We start from the raw sequence: 21868 nt of genomic DNA, 5'->3' as shown, positions 1-21868 counted from the left end.
AGAGGAGTTACCCTGCACAAGTTCTCTGTCTTTGCCTGCTGCCATCCACGTAAGATGTGACTTGCTACTCCTTCTGCCATGGTTGTGAAGCCCTCCAGCCATATGGAACTGTAAGACCTTTAAACCTCTTTTTTTTGGGGGGGGTGAATTTCCCAGTCTCAGGTATGTCTTTATCAGCAGGGTGAAAATGGACTAATACAAGATGCAGACAGATTTAGAATTTTAATGGCTTCTTGATGGATTTACCCATTTATAATTATAGAATGTCCATTTTCATCTCTTGCATTTAAGTCACGACCTATTTTCTTTTGCTCAGTTTTGCATGATATGTACTTTTCATTCTTTCATTTTCAAAGCCATTCTATATTCTTCCTATAGTGTGTATTTAATAATTAACACACATCTTTGATTTTAATCCTGTCTGATAATTTTGTGATTTACTTGGAAAATTTGTTTATTTATGATGCAATTGTTATAAAGTTAGGGTTAAACCTACCATCTTTTTCCCTCCGATTTTCTTGACTCATGCTTTCATTTGAATTAGTCAGTTTAGTTAGAGCTTTATTCTTGTATTAACTTGTTAAATATGCAAGATTGTTATACACCACACATCCTCAACTTATTACTCCCTAACACACATATAGTGTATTATAATTTCTCTTTCAAATTATTTCTAGGAAAATCATGGAAGCAGAATCAACCCTTGGAAACTCATCTATGTCCTGCTGTGTTGACCTGGAATGTGTGATACGACCTAAGGTAACTTTGAGTCACTAATGACCTAGAACTCTGTATGGTGCAGTACTTCCTCTGGAGCTTGCGGTGGCATCAGGGCCCCACCTTGAACACCAGGCAGGAATCTCTGAACTCTGTGATTCTTCCTAGGAAATACATAAGAACTTCCATCTGGGTTCATATCTCAAACACAACCCACCAGTCTCACGTACTGCCCTCTGCTCAAAGTCTTTAGATAGTTATTTTTTCATTGGGTAAAAAGTTGGCTTATATATTGTCTTGTAACGATCCAAATTCTGTTTAAGATGCCATACATATGTTCCTTTATTATCTCAGACTTGGTCCTTATTGTTGAAACCCAGCTTTGGAGTTCAGAAAACTACTTTTTTACTTCAATATGCTGTTGTTGAGACTGTGCAAAGACTTTTGGCACTAGGTCTTTATTTTTGCATACATTTGCTACAATATATCTAGTAATTTAAAAATGTAGACTGTGAAGAATTTTATTTGGGTACTCCCTGAAAAAAGTAGGATAAAGTATTGTGCCTGCTGCTGTCCTGGTCAGAGGTCTGCCTTACAAAAAGTCATGGGGGGAGGTGGAGAAGAGGAGAGAAACTGTTTTAATATCACTAAACCTTATCGATATGTATGTATTCTAGTAACTGCTAAACCAAATCAAAAGAATGTATCAGTTTTGTGTTGCCAGCAATCAGTCTCAATTAGGTGCCTGTTATGCAGAATGAATTTACTTGATGAATGAATGTAGGGAAGGAAGAGAGAATTAGAATGAGCTCTCAGTGAGCTTTCTCTTCTCTCGTGTCTCATTGCTCAAAGGGCACGGGTACCTCCTCCATTTTACAGACTCTGTCATGCAAAGGCTGCTGCAGCTGATGGGAACTTAAAATGTGGTGCCTGAGGTGTAGCTGAGAAATTTATGGTCAAGAGCCCTCAGCTGCACCAAATCCTCTGAGTTCTCCAACATCTTCCACTTTAGGCATCTAAGAGAATCCTCAGTGCCTTCCCTCCACAGAAACAACACATCTGGCCAGCTGGGCCACAGCAAGCAGAGAGGTTTGTGTTCAGGACTGTACCATTGTGGGAGAATAATGTGTACTTTGCTGGCAGCAATAGACCTCAACATCCTCAGCATCCATCCTCCTGATTTTAAGCCTGAAATTTATCACTGACTCACTGCCACTGAACCTTTCTGGGACTCCAGGTTCCCTGTTGGAAACCCAATAAATCGGGAGCCATGGAGGCTGGCCTGGCTTCTGTAGGACCCAATTCAAATAGGTGTATCCATTACTGTGAAGGGGGCTGTGACTAGGTCTGCAGGAGATGGAGTACGGCTCTTCAGGGGTGACGGGCAGGGAGAGTGGAGGCTGGGTCATCACAACAGCTCCATTGGATCCTGAAATAATGAGAGAGAAGTGCAAGGTTATGTACAAATATTGTGAGTTGTTTTAACAATTTTCTGTCCGTTCTTTACGTTTTGCTCAATTATTTTTTGTGGGTGATTTTGGTTAATACTCCCAAAACATACAGGTTTAAAAAGAACCAAGATTTGCAAAGTACAAAGTGGCCCCTAGGAATCACCTACCCCATCCCCCTCTTTCTGTGTGACAGCTTTCACTAAAGTACATGTCCTTGCTCCTTCTGAAATCTTCCTTATTCTCACAGATCTAGACATCACATGCCCCATCCTGGAGGACAAGACACATGTAACACGAGGACAGGAAATACATGAGAGGTGGCAGGGCCCACAGAACTCAAGCCCTGACCCCATTGTCCTCCCTCATCTCCCTTTTGCCCTTACCATGGACCCAGAGTATTAGCCCCGGGAGCTGAGCAGGGAGCCTTATTGTGGGAAGGTGAACTGAGGAGTCCTGATCAGTGAAGGCAAGGTTAGATCTGAGCTTTTATCTCAGACTCACAAGGGAAGGTCCTCTCTAGGGGACAGTATGCAAATCCCCTGGTGGGTGCAGTGAGGTGGAAACAGCCAAGGAGAAGGTGGTGGGCCTCTCTTGTGAGCAAACTGACATAAATATATTTTATATTTTTATGGAAATTAAGAGAGGTAAAATCTGTGTTGCCTGAGTGGCAGAAGGGACATATTTGGATTTTTCCTGCTCTTTTCTCTACCTTTGTTTTATTTTATTGAATTTAAGGTAAAACACACCGTGCAAAGGGTTCAAATCTTTAGGGTACAAATGAGTGTCAAGATCCAGATCATTTCATGTCATGATCCATATCAAAACATGGAAGGTTTCCAATTCTCTCACTGCCTTCTTTATACGGGTTCGCAGTCAGCAACTGAGCCTCAAAACACAATCAATGTAACTGATATTGTGACATTTATTATAATTGTTTTTTTTCCAGGACTTATTCTTTATATCAGGTAAACATTATTTGTAGCTTCCGTCTTATTTCTTTCATTTTAAGGGCTTGCTTCCTTCTCTTCAATTTGAATTGCTGTCTGCTGTCATTCCCTGTTATTCTGAAGAATTTTCTCTTGAATTTTCCACAAGGCGTGTATACTATTAATGAATTAGTCTTTGTGTATGAAGGAACATTTCTACCTTGCTTTTATGTTTAAATGATTGTTTTGCTGGATATAGAATTTCTGGCTGAATTTTCTCCCCCAGCATTTAAATATATCATTTCACTGTCTTCCCACCTCCATTAGTAATTATGAAAATTTAGCCAATTGCTTTATTATTGCTTCCTAGTACAGAGTAAGTCAGTATTTTAGTGATGCCTTCCAAATTCTCTGTGTCTTTGTCTTTCAACATTGGTACTATAATGTGTATAGTTATGAATTGCATTTTGCTTATCCTAAAAGGGTTTCACTAGCTACTTTCAGGTATAGATTAATGAGTTTCATCACTGTGAAAAATGTTTTTCATTATTTCTCCATTTTTTTCTTTTTCATTTTTTATTTTAGAATCAGAGCATACATGTAGAGATATGTTACAAAGTTATTTTGCATGATGCTGAGTTTTGGGGTATAACTGAAATTATTAACCAGGTAGTGAACATTGTACCCATAGGTAGTTTTTCAGCCCCTGCCCTTTCTCCCTTTGTGTTCCCTCTAGTAGTCCCCAGTGTCTATTGTGCCCATCAACTGTGGATTTGATAAAGAAACTGTGATATATATGCACCATGGGATACTATGCAGCCCCAAATAAGAACAAAATCATGCCCTTGAAGAAACTTGGATGCAGCTGTAGACCATTTTCCTAAGTAAACAGATGCAGAAACAAAAAATAAAAAACCGTATGTTCTCACTTACAAGTGGGAGTTAAACATGGAGTATTCATGGGCATAAAGATAAGAACACATGTTTAGCTTCTTCTCTCTTCTCCTTTGTGATTCCTAATACAAATGTGTTGGTATTCTACACATGGATTTATAATGTCTGAGGTTTTATTCATTCTTCTTTATAATTTTTCCTTCTTTATATGAGGTCTTTTCTATTGACTAATTTTTCAGTTCACTGATTCTCGTGTCATGTTAAATTGCTGTTGAGTTTATCTAATACATTTTTCTTTTTTTTTTCTTTTTTTTATTATTATTATACTTTAAGTTCTAGGGTACATGTGCATAACGTGCAGGTTTGTTACATATGTATACTTGTGCCATGTTGCTGTGCTGCACCCATCAACTCGTCAGCACCCATCAACTCGTCATTTACATCAGGTATAACTACCAATGCAATCCCTCCCCCCTCCCCCCTCCGCATCCCCATGATAGGCCCCGGTGTGTGATGTTCCCCTTCCTGAGTCCAAGTGATCTCATTGTTCACTTCCCACCTATGAGTGAGAACATGCGGTGTTTGGTTTTCTGTTCTTGTGATAGTTTGCTAAGAATGATGGTTTCCAGCAATTGAGTTGTTGTGCTATTCATTTCTAAATTTCCCAGTAGGTCTGTTTTCATAGTTTAGTCTCTGTTTGAGAGCCTCTATTTGTTGAATCGTTGTCTTTACAAATTCCTTTTTAAATCTTTTATTAGAGGTTAAAATAATTCTTTGAACATATATTTGATAAGGGTGGAGCACATAGACACCATAGAAAGGGAACATAAGGCAGGGAGCTCAAAATTAGATTAGGTGAACTTGGAGTCTCTGACTATATGATGCTCTTGTGTGTTTTAATTATTTCCCATGTTTTATGTTTTTCATATTACAAATAGCTTTTATTTTTAAGATAGTAACTATGTATAGAAATTCAACTTATTATTCCCTGGAAATTTCTAACAGAAAATTTGATGAAAATGTGTTTTTTTTTAGGTCCCCACAGCAGCCTCTGTCTGGGACCTGACTTTGTCTCTGAGCCAGTGGAATCTGTGATGAGGTTTTGAGTTGGGCAGTGAAATCATGTCAGGGCAGGCTGTGCTCTGGGTGCTGTGGAGGGCAGGAGGACACTCCTTCAGGGTCAGTGATGCTGAGAGTTCGAGGGGAGACTCAGCATGGAGCTGCCTGTGAGTTGCCCCAGTAATCCTGTCTGGACAGCGATCATCTCACAAGTGTACTCAGATGCCAGTGGATGGCCCAAACGTGGGCTCAGGTTGGAGAAGAACAAAGCTACAGGGATGAATATTATAAGACTCATTTGATACTGTGAAATGTCAGTATAACCTTAATGAATTATATGGGAAGATACAGGAGTCACAAGGTTGTGATTTTTTATTTGATATTAAAATATATCCCCTCTACTCATTTTTTTTCCTCCAGGATGTACCTACCGATATACATTTAACAAAAGTCACTGTTTTTAATTGTCGTTTTAGTAACTGACACCCTGTGTGCAGAGTTCCTAAGTAACTGGGAAGCCAGACCATCATTCCTATGGGTGAAGCCAGGAAGTAACTGTGGATGTGAACCAATGTGAGTTTCATGTACACGTCTCCAGATCCACAGGCCACTGATCTGGGGAGAACCCGCAGTCATTTCACTTTCCTATGTCCAGATGAGAGGATACCTTCATCTGTGTTCATCTGATGAACTCTAAGCACTGGACCATATTCTGAAGGTGTAGTTCACGCTTCTTTTCTGTGCTAGAGGGACTCTCTCACTGACACGTATTGTATCCTCTGCATAGGACAGTCTGTGATACATATAACTTGTTGTCTGGTAAATACTAATCAATCATGTCATTTATGAGTCTTCCATAGGTGTTACCTGACCTATGGCTATGGGGTCTTCCAAAAGAATGGGCCAGAGGTAGAGCTGTCAAACTGCAGCTGGATAAAAAGTGTAAATGTCAAGAAAGGGTAATGAAGTGGTGATAACAATAGTAATATTCCAAATTAGTCTGGGCTCTTGGCTGTGATTACTGGTTAGTGTGAAAGTGTCTAGGTTTGGTTTTTATTAGTTTTATTTCAATTGATAAAGTAGCCAAAGTGCGTAAATCTTGAATGTGCAACTGAATGAAATTTATGTGTAATTCATTGTCCCAGTGGAATGATAGAGTATTTCACATTCCCTTGTGCTTCCCTCATGGACAATTTGTCTGTTGTCACCCCTCCCACCCAGCAAAAGTAACTGTCTTTCTGACATCTACACAATCATTTAGGTTTTCCTGTCTTGAACTTTGTATAAATATCATTAAGTGTATTTTTATCTTTTTAGACTTACTGTTCCTTACAACTTTTGAGGCCATCATTTCTTCCAGAGGAGCCAAGATCCTGTCTCATGTCATTTCCTGTGCTTCTGAAGGATTTTCTCTCAAATGTCTTGCAAGACAAAGCTGCTATGAATGAATGTATTTTGTTTATCAAATAATTTTTTTGCTTTTTTCTTTAGATTTGAAGGGTATTTTCACTGGATATAGACTTCCTGTTTGTCTTCTTTTTTTTTCCTTTCAGCATTTAAATATGACATTTCACTCCTTCTACCCTCTATTGGTCCTGATGAAAACTCAGCCAATGGCTATGTTGTTGTTTCTCTGTATAAAGTGTCTGCTTTCATTCTTGATGCAATGAAGATTTTCTTTGTCTGTCAACATTTTAATATAATGTGTTCAGTTATTAATTTCTACTGATTATTTAAAAGGTTTTTATTAAATTTTTTCATTTGAGATTTTTATTACTTTTGAAAAGTTGTTGTCATTATTTCTCCAAATATTTTTTCTGCCACTTTCTCTTTCTCTCCTCCTTTGTGACTCTCATTATACATTTGTTGATATCCTTCACTCTAAGCTATAAATCTCTGAAGTCTTCTTTTTTTTCCCTAAATATTTTCTTTAGACTCAATAATTTCTTTTCCTCTATTTTCAAGTTAACTGATTGTTCTGCCATCTCAAATTGCTCTTAGACCTAGCTAATAAATATTTAAATTGGGTTATTGCAATGTTCATTTCTAGAGTTCCTATTTGGTCATTTTTTATATTTTCCACGTCTTTTCTTGAGGCCCTCCTTTCCGAATCTTCTTTTTTAAATAAAATGTTTTCTTTTTTATACCAATGATCATAGTTTTAAAAATAATTATTTGAACACCTGCATATTAACTGCTTTGTAGTCTTTGCTAAATCTAATAATTAGGGCAAGTTAGAATTAGCTTTCATTGACTATTTTCTGTTGCTTTATTTTTGTTCCTTTGATATTGTTCATACTTCTCTGTTTTTTTCCAGGAGTTGTTAAACTGAAAATTGTGTGTTGTTGATAGCATATTGTAGTAACTCTCTTAAGATTATGGGCTTTCTTATTTTAAACTTAATTTTTTTAGAAATAGGGTCTTACTCTTTCAACCATGCTGGAGCATGGTGGTGTGATCATAGCTTGCCGCAGCTTCAACCTTTTGGGGTCCAGCTGCTCTCCCGCTTCATCCTCCTGAGTAGCTGGGACTATAGGGGCATGCCACCACTGTCTCCTATTTTTTTTTTAATTGTAAGATAAGTGTGTCACTATTTTGCCCACCCAACCCGGTCTCATTCTCCTGGCATCAAGTAATCCTTCTGCATCAGGCCCCCAAAGTACTGGGATTGCAGGCTTGAGCCAGCATGTCAGGCCTGGAATTTGTTTTTTCTGATCATATTTTAATTTTCTTCTTAGTTACTTGTTAACTAAGAAGTTAACAACTTAGAAACTAAGTTTCTACTTAGTTACTACTTACTGATAGTGTCTGACTTATGACAGTTGGAGTTGTAATTTTTGACTTTTCAGATCATGTGAATGTGATATGCATTCAAGTAGAAACAGAACTAGTATTCATACAACTATTTTCTCTTTCAGTACAGTATTCGACAAATTACATGAGGTATTCAACACTTTATTGTAAGATAAGCTTTGTGTAAGATAACGTTGACCAACAAAAAGCTAATGTAAGTGTTCTGTGCACATTTAGGATGGGATAGGCTGAGCTGTAATATTCAGTGGATTAGATGTATTAAATGTATTTTCATGCATGATATTGAAAAATCTGTATCTCACATGGTGTTTGACCACAGATATCTCTGTTTCTTTTTATTCTTAATATCAATCTTTAGTTTGAATTTATAGGAACTGCACATGTGTCTGCACAGCGAAGTGGTCACCAATGATTTGAGACGTTTCGCTCAAATATCTGGAGTGTATACATCTATCTTCTGTCAACCCATCTGTGTGTGGTTTAAAGAGCAAACTACATGCAAAATGCAGCTAGTTCTTACCTCCCTCTGGTTTTACTTTGAACTGGAAACTCCTGGTTCTCATCACTCATCTCTATAGCTTCTAGGTCACTAGGAATGTGTGCAGAGATTGTTTCAGCAATATGGGTCTATCTTATCCAGGAATCTGCTATTTACTATCAGCAGATGCACTACTTGCCCCAAACAGGGCATCATCTTGGACTAGCAAAGCTGTGGGCTTTTTCTGTTCATTTCCTGTGGAGTTCTACATGTTTAGCTGGAAACACTGAAGAATTTTTTTCCACTCCTTGGCTTTACTCAAGTCTACCCCCTTTGGCAGCAAGCTGCCAGTTTCATTTGTTATCCTCACATTGGTAAAACTCCAGTTCTGTAATTCATGTTGACTGAGCTGGGAATAGAAGGGTGCTGTCACAGGCAAAAGGCTACAGATTTTTTCTGTCCTTACTCAAAGGACTAGTACTTTTGTTTTCTAAAAAGAATATGCATCCTTAATTATTTTATGCTTCACCAATTTTCAGAGTGCTAAAATAGTTTTGATATTTCAGCTTTAAAAGTGTGTTTGTTGTTTATTTTTGCACAGAAGATTTATTAAACTCTTTGTGATGCCATAAACAGAGATGCCTCCTAAAATGCGTTTAAATGAACATAATAGCCAGGCTGAAATGGTATGATGCAATGGACTAACATAAGTAATTTTGGACTTGAGAACTTGAACTCCAAAATGTCCAAATAGACCAGAGATGCTAAAACTGAGTGGCCACCCCACTAGCTGTCTGTAAAGGAAGCAGCTGGTGTAATCTAATAAACACTGATGGTCTTGTCAAGGTTTTTGTTTCATGTTGAATCACTGTGGGAGGCCAGTCATTGTACTTCTGACAGTAATAAACTCCAACATCTTCAGGCTCCAGGCTGCTGATGGTGAGAGTGAACTCTGTCCCAGACCCACTGCCACTGAACCTGTCTGGGATGCCAGTGGCCCTGCTGGATGCATAATAGATGAGGAGCCTGGGAGCCTGCCCAGGTTTCTGCTGGTACCAGGCTAAGGTGCTGCCAACACTCTGACTGGCCCTGCAGGAGAGGGTGGCTCTTTCCCCTGGAGACAAAGACAGGGTGGCTGGAGACTGCATCATCACAGTTTCTCCGGTGGTATCTGAGATTGGAAAGAAAACAGAAATGCACTCATATAATCAAGATCAAACCCACTGTCTTTGAGTAGAGCCAAAATTGTTGATCTACATTGAATTTTAATATATTTCTATAGGTGTCAGGAGATTTCACTAATGTGCAAAATCACCCGATATTCCCCTCACCTGGGAGCCAGAGCAGCAGGAGGAAGAGAAGCTGTGCTGGGGCTTCCATGGTTCCCTTTGGGTCCTAACTGAGCAGTTCCTCCCCAGAGCTCTGACCCAGGCATTGATATGGGCTCTGGAAGGTAGGGCAGCTGGGAGGGACATGCAAAGCAGCTGGGTGGGAGCTGGGCTTCCAGCTGCAGGGACCACCTGCTTCTTCCTCTCTGCATTGAACATCCTGCGCCTCCCTGGTTGTCAGAGATCAGAAAAGTCTGTTGGTTCAGTCTGAGTGTAGAACTTCCCCCTTGTGCTCACAGAATTTCACTCCTGTGTCTTTCTTCTCCTCAATCACCTAAATCCACCCAGATGATGTTTGGCCACAAGGCTGTTAAGAACAATATAAGAGGCTCTTTTTTCATTTCTCTCTTCCTATCCTCAATATGCCCAGTCATCTCCCTAAGGGCATTATTGGATCTATTGAAATGAAGAGTCTGTTAAAACTTAATCTTCCAGATACACTTTTCATTTGCTTGTTAGTAATGATTTGTGAGGGTCTTGAAGCTTTCCATTAACCCAGACACATCCGTCTTTGAGTTAAAAGTCAAAAACTTCTGTTCACAGTCCCATGTCCTGGCAGGCCCTGACATAGATGCTCCATGGCTTGCTGATTGCTTGAAATTGATCAAGTAACTTAACTTCCCTCTGTCTCAGTTTCCATATCTGTGTGACTGTGACAATAGTGGTACCTACCTTACAGTGCTGTAGACAGTTTATAGAAATAAGATAAAACCTTTACAATAGTATTCAGGGACATTATGTATGTGACAATTAATTTTGTTTTTATTGATTAAATATTCAGCACTACAGTCATCATCATTATCATAAATATACTTACTTAGCACTGAAAAGAGTCTTCAGTCTAACTCAAGAATGTTTTATCCACAGCCAGATTTAATTCTAAGGCTTTTCCTTCACTAACTCTACACAACTCTTTAAATCCTAATAATTTGGTCTTAATCTGTGCTAAAGTACTCAGACCTTCAATCATTCTCACCCATCCCTAACTCATTACTTCTCATCATCCATTATCAAAATGTTACCCTATAAAAGGTTACCATGTACTGTTGCTGCCCGTCTTTCTTATGTAATCTTTATTCTACCTTGTTATCTTTTGTCTTATTCTTGCCTCAGGACAATAAGGATAAGCTACCATCATTACTTGTGGACTTGCTCCAATATAATTTTGTCAGGCTTGTTATCTTGAAAATGAAGACTATGTCTTGCAAAAGAAACATATTCATTGGGTCATTGTGTTATCAAATAAAATGTTTTATCTACTTGTGATCCAATAATTAATTTAGATTGATGTGAACAGATTTTTTTTTAATGACAAATAGGAGAAGATGATATAAGAGTAAAATACAATAACAACAGAAAATACAAGCTATTGTAACTCTTGCTTCATGGATTTCTACATATATATTAGACATATGCTGGGTATATGTGTGCAATGGTGATCCAAAAACTGAATGGTAACTGGCTTAAGGAATGCCTATATTACACTGGGTCTTGTCTACTTTTCCAATTATGAACAGAAAGCTACAATGCTATTTGTAAGAGTATGAAACCTAGCTGCCTGAGATAGATGTAGAAGAGATTTACTGAGACAAAAGCCTTGGAAGTAGTAAACATTTGTCCTATGATGTTACAGGTGTTGCTGTGGTTGTTGTTAGGAAATACAGTGGGAGTGAAAGTAAGTAGAAGACTTACAAGCTCTGGTCTTGCTCATACTCACAACCCCCCCTAGAGCTGGACAGATACTGGTACAGGAATCTCTGACACCTCTAAGGAAGTCTTTCTTGCTCTTTCCAGAATCTTTCCTGACAAGTATTGTTTTGAGTCACAGATTAGGTGGAACTGGGTGTAGAAGAAATGACTAGAGCAAGGGAAGAAGTTTTTCAATCCCAGGTAGTAGTTGTAGGAACAGGGAAATGGAATTTTTCATAGATTTATGCCACACTTGTATCACATTGGGGAGAGAAGCATCAAACCAGGCTCATTCTTGAAAGAAACATTGCATTATTTTAAAGAGAAGGAACTATGAATTTCTCGTCAAATAGATGTTTAAAATTCCAAGCTTCAAAGCTACAATTTTTTTTTTTTTAATGACAATATCTTGCTCTCTCACCCAGGCTGTAGTGCAGTGGTATGATCTTGGTTCACTGTAACTTCCATCTCCCTGGTTCAAGCAATTCTTTGGCCTCAGCTTCCCTGCTTGGGAATCCCAAGCTACTTACTGGGATAACAGGCATGTGCCACCACACTGGCGAATAACAGATGGCAGTAAAGGGTCACAAAAGAATGCACACAAGAGACAACTTTTCTTCTTTTTTACAGAATAAGTCAAAATGTAAAATAGTATTATAATGTATGGAATCATGTTTAAGACAACTCTCTTGGTTTTCTAATTTGTGCTGAACCCAAGCAGTGTTGTGATAGAAAATGAGTTTCTTTTTCTTTAAGCTGAATCTGAATTTGCTCCAATAACCTAATAGACACCCTAGTGGCAAGTCCTGTGTGATGCTCGCCATTGTCCCCATTTCTAACAAGGATTTCTACTGGACACAGAAGTTTTTCTAAGTCCAACAAGAGGAAAAGTGACTGGGCCATCATTGTTCTCATCTCAGATTTCCACTTCCTGCATAGAAGGTGTACATATAGGTAGCAAGACGTTCCGAAAGTGGAATGTAAGCATTTGTTAGTGAAAAAATATGACTAAAGCAGTAGTTTTATTTTTTATTTTTAAATTGTTACTTATTATTATTATTATTTGAGACAGACTGTCACTCTGTCACCCAGGCTGGAGTGCCATGGTGCAGTCTTGACTCACTGCAACCTTCGCCTCCTGGGTTCCAGTGATTCTCGTGCCTCAGCCACCCAAGTAGCTGGGATTACAGGCATGTGCCACTACGTCCAGCTCATTTGTTTGTATTTTTAGTAGAGACAGGGTTTCACCCTGTTGACCAGGCTGGTCTTCCTGACCTCAAGTGATCCGTCCACCTTGGCCTCCAAAAGTGCTGGGATTACAGGCATGAGCCACCGCACTGGGCTTTAAGCAATATTTTTATTAAGTAAAATGTAGAAGAAAAAGTGTAAATAAAGTGACAATAAGAAAACAATTATGGAAAATGATAACTTTAGGGCAGAAAATAAGAAAAGGCAAACCAAACCAAGATTCCTGTAGGGTGAGCCTCCAATGCACAATCCAAGGAGGAATGTCAAGGCTGAAAACTCTGGAGCATCCAGGTAGAGGCCTAAAATACCAAATTCTGAAAACACAGAGTACCCCAGTATCAGCCTAAGAGTGTCCCCACACCAAATGCCAGGAAATCCTGGAATATCCAGGGACTGAACAATGCAGAAAATCCTGGAGCCTCAGTGGGGTGGCCAACAGTGAGCCCCAAAGGTCTGGTTGGGGCCGTAGAACAATGTGACTCTGGCTTCTTAGAGTCAACAGAACAGGAGAATTCTTACATCCAAGTGTCCTGCCTTAAACAATTGCACAAACCTAATTAGCAGTGAGTCAAAGCCAAAACTGCAAACCAAACATATATATCAGAAAGAAAATAGGATAAATGGCTGATGGTTAAATAAAATGGCATTGGGGGAGAAATGACTAAGAGAAAGAGCAATGAGGATGTAGTCAGGTGTGCTATGGGAGACTTCAAATGGACTATCTAGCCAAAGGCCTGATTCCCTGGATCATCCGATACAGGGCAGGTGTGCAGAGGGGACCCTTACAGGTGTGCAGGAGCTGAAATGGTGCCAAGCAGTCTCTAACGTGGGGCCTGTGTGAAGATCTCTCCAGGTTCCCCAGCTTGGGTGGGTTGGGCTCCTGTGGGGGAACTGGAGCGTGGAGCAGCTGGCCTGCATGAAGCAGTGGCTCTGTGGCCACTTACCCATCCCCAGGGCTCCACTGCCTGTCAGGAAAGATGATGGCTCTTAAAACAGCCTTTGGCCAGTGTTAACAGCTCTGCAATGTTAGCAACTTTGTAGCTTTGATGGCTGTAGCGCTGATCACTGTCTCGCCCTCTCTCACTGGTCTCTGTCTTGCCACATCTCCAATAGCTGTCTTGCCCATTGCTGATCGCTGTGTCCTTCTTCTCATAAAGTGCCATCTCGTGCTGTGTCTTGCTCTCTTCCTTCTGCGCTGTTTCTGCTGTCTCACTGCCACATCAAAGGCTGCCTCTCACCATCTCTAGTGGTGAGTGGCTGGCTCAATACTGATGCAAGGCCAGTTCTCAGCTTTGTTCAGGAAGGAATATAAGAGTAAGCTGGTGATAGAAGAAAATAACTTTATTAGGCGGCAGTGGTGTTACACTCTGTGACTACTCCTGCAGAGCAGGGGTATTTCATAGTCAGAGGGCCGAGAGGAGCAGCCAGGGGCAGTTTTACAGTCACATCTATACCTACTTTTAATAATGTGATAATCAAGGGGTGGGTTGTTCAGAAATAGCTAGAAAGTGGATGGTGTGCCCCAGTTTCCAGGTGTTGCCATGGCAGGGGCAGGAATTTCCAGGTGTTGCTATAGCAAGGGGCTGCGACTTCTGGATGTTGCTATGGCAGTGGTAAACTGTCCTGGCATTAGTGAGCATGCCTTATGAAAAGGTCCTTTCAGAACCCTGTTCCTGTTTTGACCAGCGTCACATCTGGTCCAGAGTAAAGTCCTGCCTATGTCTTGCCTCAAAAGTAACAAGAAATCTGTAATAAAAAGTTACCCAGAAAGAAAACTCCAATTTTATATTTGGTGTTTAGTGACAAGTAGCTTATCAAAGTTACACAAAGATTCATGTGAACCAAAAAAATACTCTCAGAATTATTACAGGAGGTCATAGTGTCCTGTAATCAAAAAATTAATATGGATATAAGAAAACAAAGAAATTAAAGACTGGTATCTGTTATGAATATAAAAAAAAACTTAAGAAAAAAGAAAAATGGAATCCATCTGTATATCTAAACATTTAGTGAACACACCTGGTAAAAAGTATTACAGATTTTATAAGAACTCTTGATAGGTAATTTTAATTTACGAAAAATGTATATGATAAGATATGTTGGGTCTCTTTTCCTAACTTAAAAAATATTTCCTTGCATTTAAATTCTTTGTTAATTTTTAATCACTTTTTATTGCTTAGAATTTTAGCTGATATAAATAAGAAATGTGTATTAAAAGCCTACCATTTTGATTTAACCTGTGAAATACATTTAAATTCTTGGAAAAATCCAAAAATACCTAGAAAAAGGAGCTATTGCCAGAAGATACACAGTTCTTTAGTATCAGCCTGTGATTATCTCCCAGAAATAACTTTTGGCTCATGTAGCTTCCAGTACACTGCAAGAATAAAAGATGTGAAGACAATGTTACTTAATTGGATTTGCAATTACTCACTATTCACTGTTAACCAATTTTATTGAATAAAAAAATGATTCCAATCAAATACACTGATTTTAGGTATACTGTTAAATACGGTTTTATAAATAAATACATTCTTGTAAGCAAAATCAGTACAAACAACTTTTCTATAACTCCAGAAAGTTTTGTCCTGCTCTTCAGGAAGCAACTTGTTTTTCACCTCACAGAACAGAAAATCCTTGGTCGGCTTATTGTTAGTATAGATTCCACTTTCTTTTTAAGAATTTCACATAAATGGAATATAGCATATGCTCTTTTGTGGCTGGTGACTTTCGTACAGCATAATTGTCTCCCAGTCTCACTCATGTCGCCCTCACTCACTCATTGTCTCCTAGTCTCACTCATGTTATGACAGCTGACCAGGAGGCTGTCTCTGCTGTTTGCGCCTCCATATCCCACTATGCGTTTCATCTTCCCTTTGCCTCATTGGAGATCCAAGTGCAGGGAATGCCTCACATGACTGTGATCCCTAGAACTTCATCCTGATAACTGTTGAAATCTTCTCTGAGTTTTACCAGTGGAAATGGCAATAAATAGAAACATTCCAGAAGGTCCCCTAGGGTCCACATTTTCTGTACTTCCTCTCTAAAATATGCAAAATCAATTCTATTTGCTCTTGCTTTATATGGGCTACATCTATGACTCCAGCACACACCCTAATGCCCTGTGTTGACAACATATCCAGTATTGTATTAAGTCTAAATGGTCACATGCTTATCATATCGTTTCTTCCAATTTAATGAAACAATTGTTATGTCAACTCTTTGGATTCAGAACCATCAACCCGAAAACCACAGCCCTGAGAAAACAGAAATCAAGTGTTTCAAGCTGTTCAGTTGGTATAGCAATGATGAGTCTACAGCTCATTTTCCAGATGTAAATATTCTGTTTATGGGAGTAACAGCACCAATCACAGTTAGTGTTTCAGAGCCTGCACCACATCTGACAGCACAGCAATTCAACAGCACAAGGGTTTGTGTGCCAGCTTTGCTTGACGGATAATGGTTTTTCCCTGTCTATAGGGAAAGCTTGCACCTGTGCTCATGACAAGAGCATGAGCTACACTTTGCTTCACCTTTTTTTAGTTAAATAAGTAGCTTGATCCAAAGCCATATTGTGGAAGAACTTCCTGACTCTGATGAAAACACTTTGAAAATCCTCAAATAATATTTTATGCAGAAACATAACCAAAAAGGAAGGCAAATTCAAATATAGTAAAATAACCACTGCTCTCCTCATGTTACAAGAGGTCCACTGGAATCACCTGATACCAGCTATTAGTTTGAGCCCTGATGTGTGGTACAATGTTAAGGGTTCTGGAGGGATCCGTTTTCTCGGTAAATTAGGTGTTCAGAAGACCCAGTAGCCCTGTACATCTCAGTTAGTTGAAACTCATATTATTGAGTCCCCACGGGGAACTCCATAACATTGGTTCGTGAGACTCTCTGGGAAAGCTGGAAAAGGTGACTGACTGAAGTCCATGTGTTGAATCATCCTTATTGTTAAAAGCCTCTGCTCGTTAATGGCTTTTCAATTAATACTCACTTGGAAAGCTTTTTTTTTTTTTTTTTTTTTTTTCTCGATTATGGCTCATTTTTGAAATTTCTAGTCATAGTTCTTGCAGAATGACTTTGTCTGAAATCATCCTGTTGCCTTTCTTTTAAGGCCTGATAATCTGTCAAAACCAACAGCCAATATTATTGAATAGCTGTTCTCTTGGCAATGTGATCATCAGATGTAATCCTTGCAGTTTACCCACTGTTAAGGTTTCTGCATTTCCAGGGCTTCCTTGACAATGGCACTGATGTGACTCCATCCGCATCCATTGCTGTGAGAACTCTATTTGGCATATCATCATTGTGGGCATGAACATAATGGAGACTTTCACAGGATGCAATGGTTAATATTTAACATTAGTCAAAATTTTCTCTAGTCCTACCCTTGGAGCTCTACTGGATTGGAAAAATATTTTAGGTAAGGACAACCATTCGGTAAAGTTTTAAAAATAAAGGCTACAATGAAATTTTCTGTAGCAGAGTATGAATTATATGTCATCCAGAATACCATTTTTTTGTGGAATATAACGACAATTATTTAAATGTATATAATTCAGATAATATTTTATAAATATGTATATATTACATATATAATAGAATGAATGTACTTAAATATGAATATTCTACATATTTGTAGCCAACATTTTATCAAATAAATATACATTCACTTCTATGTATCTTAAATATATACACACATTTTTCCATAAATAAGGTAAACTTTATTTTTTATCGAAATACTAATTAGATTTAATTTTGTCTTTTTCTCTTAATAACGTCATAATTTGATTGTTAAATATTCACATTCATACCACCAATTTAAGAAAAAATACATATGTTTATATAGGTAGAGGTGTAAATACTGTATCAGGAAGCATTTATGCATTAATTATCGGTAACTGGGTAAATACACAACTCAGTGTCTGATAACAGTAAACATTTGTTTTCATGTTCATGGATGCTCATGTTCACAGTCATCTGACTGATCAAGGAAGGGCTCTGCTGAGTGGTTCCTCTGCAGGGCACTGAGCTTGTATTCAGCCTGTAGATAACAATCGTTTAAGGACATCGCTGAACAGCAGTGACTAAACATGACACAAGATTCTTGTGACAGGTCACAGGAGAGATCACCCTCCCAAACCAAACCGCACAGTTGAATTTAAGTCCAATAATTTCTAACACAGCTTCACGCATTTTAAATATATTCCTTTATTTCAATGAGTACAAATTTTCAAGAAAATGTTATTCCACTTAATTATAGAGGTGTTTGATCATTCCATAGACAAATAGTTATGTTTTCAAGCTTTAAAATCCTGAAAATATTTGGAAATGTAAGTTTGCATTAATAAGAAAACAAAACTGGATGTTTTCAACATGTGGCTTGAAATATAATGTTTTTCAATGGCCTTTTTTGGGGAAAATAATTTTAACTTAAATAAATATCCCTCTTGTGTCCTATAGAGTTGCCCAATAAGAGGTCCCCCCGTGAGATTTGGAAGTCAGAAAAGGAAGACTCAATATTATCCATTGGTACCTAAGACAGGCACAGAGACAAAGGTGAGGGCTGGAGAAACACCTGGAAAGATATTCTAGGAAGCTGAGAACTTCAGCAACCCCGGACTTAAGCTTCCAGACAGGCCTGAGGACCACACGGTTAAATAGCCCATACTTCCGGGGCGGATGCATTCTGTTTTCTGAGGGAGCACCAGAAGAATCCTGTTTCTAATATCAACTTTCCTGAATACTATATCCCTGGCTTTGAAAGGTTGTAATGTGAACATTAATCATAGGAATTGGGTCATTCTGTCATACCCAACAAAGACAAGAAATCAGAGGAGAAAGACACTCAGGGTGAAAGATATTGTTTCTAGAATGCAATTGAAATAGGCTCTATTATCCCACAAAACTAATGTTTATGGTTTTTTGAATAAACATAGAAACTGACTCCCCCTGTCTTAAAACTCAAGATAGTTACATCTGTCTTACCTGAGTTCTTTTTTCAGTAAACCAACCATGAGCTCACCCAGATACTATCAAGGAGCTGAAATTTATGTATCACTGAATTCGGACAGTGAGACATCAGAACTTTCACCCATTGTGATTGCCTAACTGACCTCCTGCTTCCTGTTGACCAAATTCTCTTTCTTACCCCTCCATAATTCCTGTTTTCCCACATTTCTTCCCTGCTATGTAAACCCCTAATTTTAGTAGTTCAGGGAGATACATTTGTGAATAGTGTCCCATCTCCTCGTCTGCAGCACCTGATTAACGCCTGTTCCTTGGCAATGCTTGTTGTCTTTGTGATTGGCTTTCTGTGTGGTGAGCAGCAGGATCTTCACTGAATCCCTGGTATTTCAGTAACAAAATTCTCTGCAAGCTTCACTGCTTTGGCTTCTTGTAACCTGAAATCAAATTGATCCACAACTTCTGAGATAACTTGACATAATTCTAGGATTCACTTTGTCCACCACTGCTTAGCAGTCTGAGCTTGCCAGCTCCCAACCCTTCCTAGTGCCAATGAACTTTCTCAAAGAGTCATAGGTAACATTTTCCTTTTTTCATAAAATGCTAAATTTCTCTTTGTTCATCCAACATATTGAAGACCACTGAGTTTTCCTGTATACCCCATTTGGGAAACATTTATATGCAAATAAAACATTAAATTTAGAGATTCATCTCTACATTTTATTTAGACTTCTGTAGTTTACTTTAATTCTCTGTATTAAGACAATTCATGCTGAGAATATCTACAGTGGCTTCTTCTGTGTTGTATAAAGTCCAACTGAAGCCATAAACTAGACTCCTCAGGTGTCATGATCTCTGTCTTCAGTAAATCAGGAGAGGCATTGCTATGTCTGTGTAGTTGGGGCTGAGAAAGAGAAAAGAATTAGGGTGCAGAATTTAATTCATGTCCCCCTCTACCTACACCATCAGAGTGTGGCTGCATCTGAGGAACACTCTCAGCCCATGGAGGCATCAGGAGGAGCAGCTGGGGCAGCCCAGCCTCACGCATCTGCTTCCCTGGGGGTTTATGATCGGGTGTGTAACACTGTGGGAGGGGTACTATAACCCTGTAGACAGTAATAAGCTGCAAAATCTTCAGGCTGCAGGCTGCTGATGGTGAGAGTGAATTCTGTCCCAGATCCACTGCCGCTGAACCTTGATGGGACCCCACTTTCCAAACTGGATGCAGCATAGATCAGGCGCTTAGGAGCTTTTCCTGGTTTCTGCTGATACCAACTTAAATAATCGCTAATGCCCTGACTTGCCCTGCAAGTGATGGTGACTCTGTCTCCTACCGATGCAGACAGGGAAGATGGAGACTGGGTCATCTGGATGTCACATCTGGCACCTGAGATTGGAAACATAAAAACAAATGTCCACACAATTAATCATGTTGTTAGACAATTTCCCTGAATAGTGAAGCAGTACTCAGAACCCTTGGCTGTGTAAACTGCTAGTGTTCTCCTTCCTTACCTGGGAGCCAGAGCAGAAGGAGCCCCAGGAGCTGAGCGGGGACCCTCATGTCCATGCTGTGTCCTGAGTGGTTCTGACTCCTACATGAAGTGTGACCAGCGTATTAATAAATCTTCAGGGCAGGAGGATGTGCTCTGGGAACATGCAAATGAGCAGGGGATGGGGCAGGCTGGGCACAGCTGCAGGGCTGGCTCATGTCAGTAACTCAGCACCGACTCAGTGTCCCCAGGTGCCCCAGGTAAGATCAGGGTAGCAGAAATTTGTCTGCAGAGAATATGTTTCTACTGGGGACTACTTTGTTATGAGAGACATTTTTTAGATTTTTTTTTCACAATTTGAAATATTCCTCAAGTGTCGATGGAGTAACATATTTCATTGGTGTATGGGGAGTATTTAGGAGGATATTCTTTTTTGTAGGAAACACATAGTAAAATTTTAGATGATACAATTCTAAAGTCTTTAAAGACTCTCCTATGATTCTGGTTAGGGAAGAGAGTATTTGTCATATACTTGTAAATTTTCTGTAAATTTATATTGTTCCTTTCAAAAAAAATTAAAAATAAAATGTATTGTCGTGATGCTACATATATTTGTAAGTACTAGGTAATGGTATTATTCCATTGTTCTTACCAGTATAAGTTCAAGCAATTTACCACAAATACACAAAGATGACACTGAATTTTCTCAATGCATGCAGCACTCACAGATTCACCATTATTAAGAGTGACAGTTCTCTTCAATACCCAGAGACTAAACGGGCTGCACCGTATTCTTGTTTTGGGCATCTTCATAGACTACCTTATTTTCTGCCATTGAGTATTATTTCCCAATGTTCATCTCTCTTAATGCGGGTGGTCACTGTACGGAGCATGTCCCTGCCACGCACCATCAATGACACTTTCCTCTTTTACATTTTATCAGTGACTGGGGACATCATCTTGACCCAGACACCAGCCTCCCTGTTAACATCTTTAGGAAAGAGACAATCTTTTATCATGCAACTGCATGTACATGGAGAAATCAGTTGGATCCAGACGAAACTGGACAGGGATTTGTAGTCATTATATCTAATATCTCTAATGTGCCCAAAAATGTCCCAGCCTGGCTCAGTAGCAGAGGAGGTGGATCCAACAATGTCAGCATCAGTGGGCTACAGCCTAGGGCTCTACAAAATTTTACTGATGCCTGACTGGGGAGCCAAATCACAATGCTGTAGCCTGTGCACAAACCTTCCTGCTGCTCTGTAAGCAGCCCCAAATTTTAAGAGAACTTGGTTATATTGAGAGAAAGGAACAAAGCTCCATTTGTCCTTTAAATGTTTGCTGAAAATAAACTGACAAAAGGAAGATTAATAAGAGAAAAGGCAAACAAAATTAACTTAAAGTGCAGTGGGACATCATCGCAGGGCAATGACCTGATAACTCAATGAGATCCAGGTGTTTCTATTTCTTTTCTAGGGAAGAGGGAATTGGGAAGTGTAGGCAACTGGGAGAGAATAGATGAGAATAGAAGTGCATCCTCAAGAGAACAGGTAATCACCTGCCTGGTTAAAGTATCAACTTCCAGTCTCTTCTATTTTTGATTCCTGTTTTGTGTTAATCTTCACTGATAAAAATTCTTAGGAAGAATTTTCTTGACAATTGGTTTCCTTCTGAAGAATTTGCTTTTAGGCAAATAAGGGATATGTAGGAAAAGTCTTTTTGTGCATTTGTTCCT

The 21868-nt window shown here is 39.1% G+C and overlaps 1 protein-coding gene across 4 annotated transcripts in view; it reads right to left on the bottom strand.

Annotated features, from left to right (window-relative positions):
- The window catches only part of LOC701504 (immunoglobulin kappa light chain), a 676887-nt gene that overhangs the window by 508239 nt on the left and 146780 nt on the right, over window positions 1-21868 (bottom strand). Inside the window, exon 1 of one of the 4 annotated variants that reach the window (XM_077959050.1) lies at window positions 9671-9746. The exons of the other annotated variants lie outside the window; for them this stretch is intronic. Within the exon in view, the coding sequence (XP_077815176.1) occupies window positions 9671-9719 (49 nt within the window). The 5' untranslated portion in view covers window positions 9720-9746. Of the gene's footprint in view, window positions 1-9670; window positions 9747-21868 lie in introns of those variants that run through there. 4 annotated transcript variants of the gene reach the window in all.

The sequence above is a fragment of the Macaca mulatta genome, chromosome 13 (assembly GCF_049350105.2).
Source record: "Macaca mulatta isolate MMU2019108-1 chromosome 13, T2T-MMU8v2.0, whole genome shotgun sequence".
Lineage (NCBI taxonomy): Eukaryota > Metazoa > Chordata > Mammalia > Primates > Cercopithecidae > Macaca > Macaca mulatta.
Note: the sequence above shows the minus strand (reverse complement) of the source record. Positions and strands in the feature narration are given on the sequence as shown.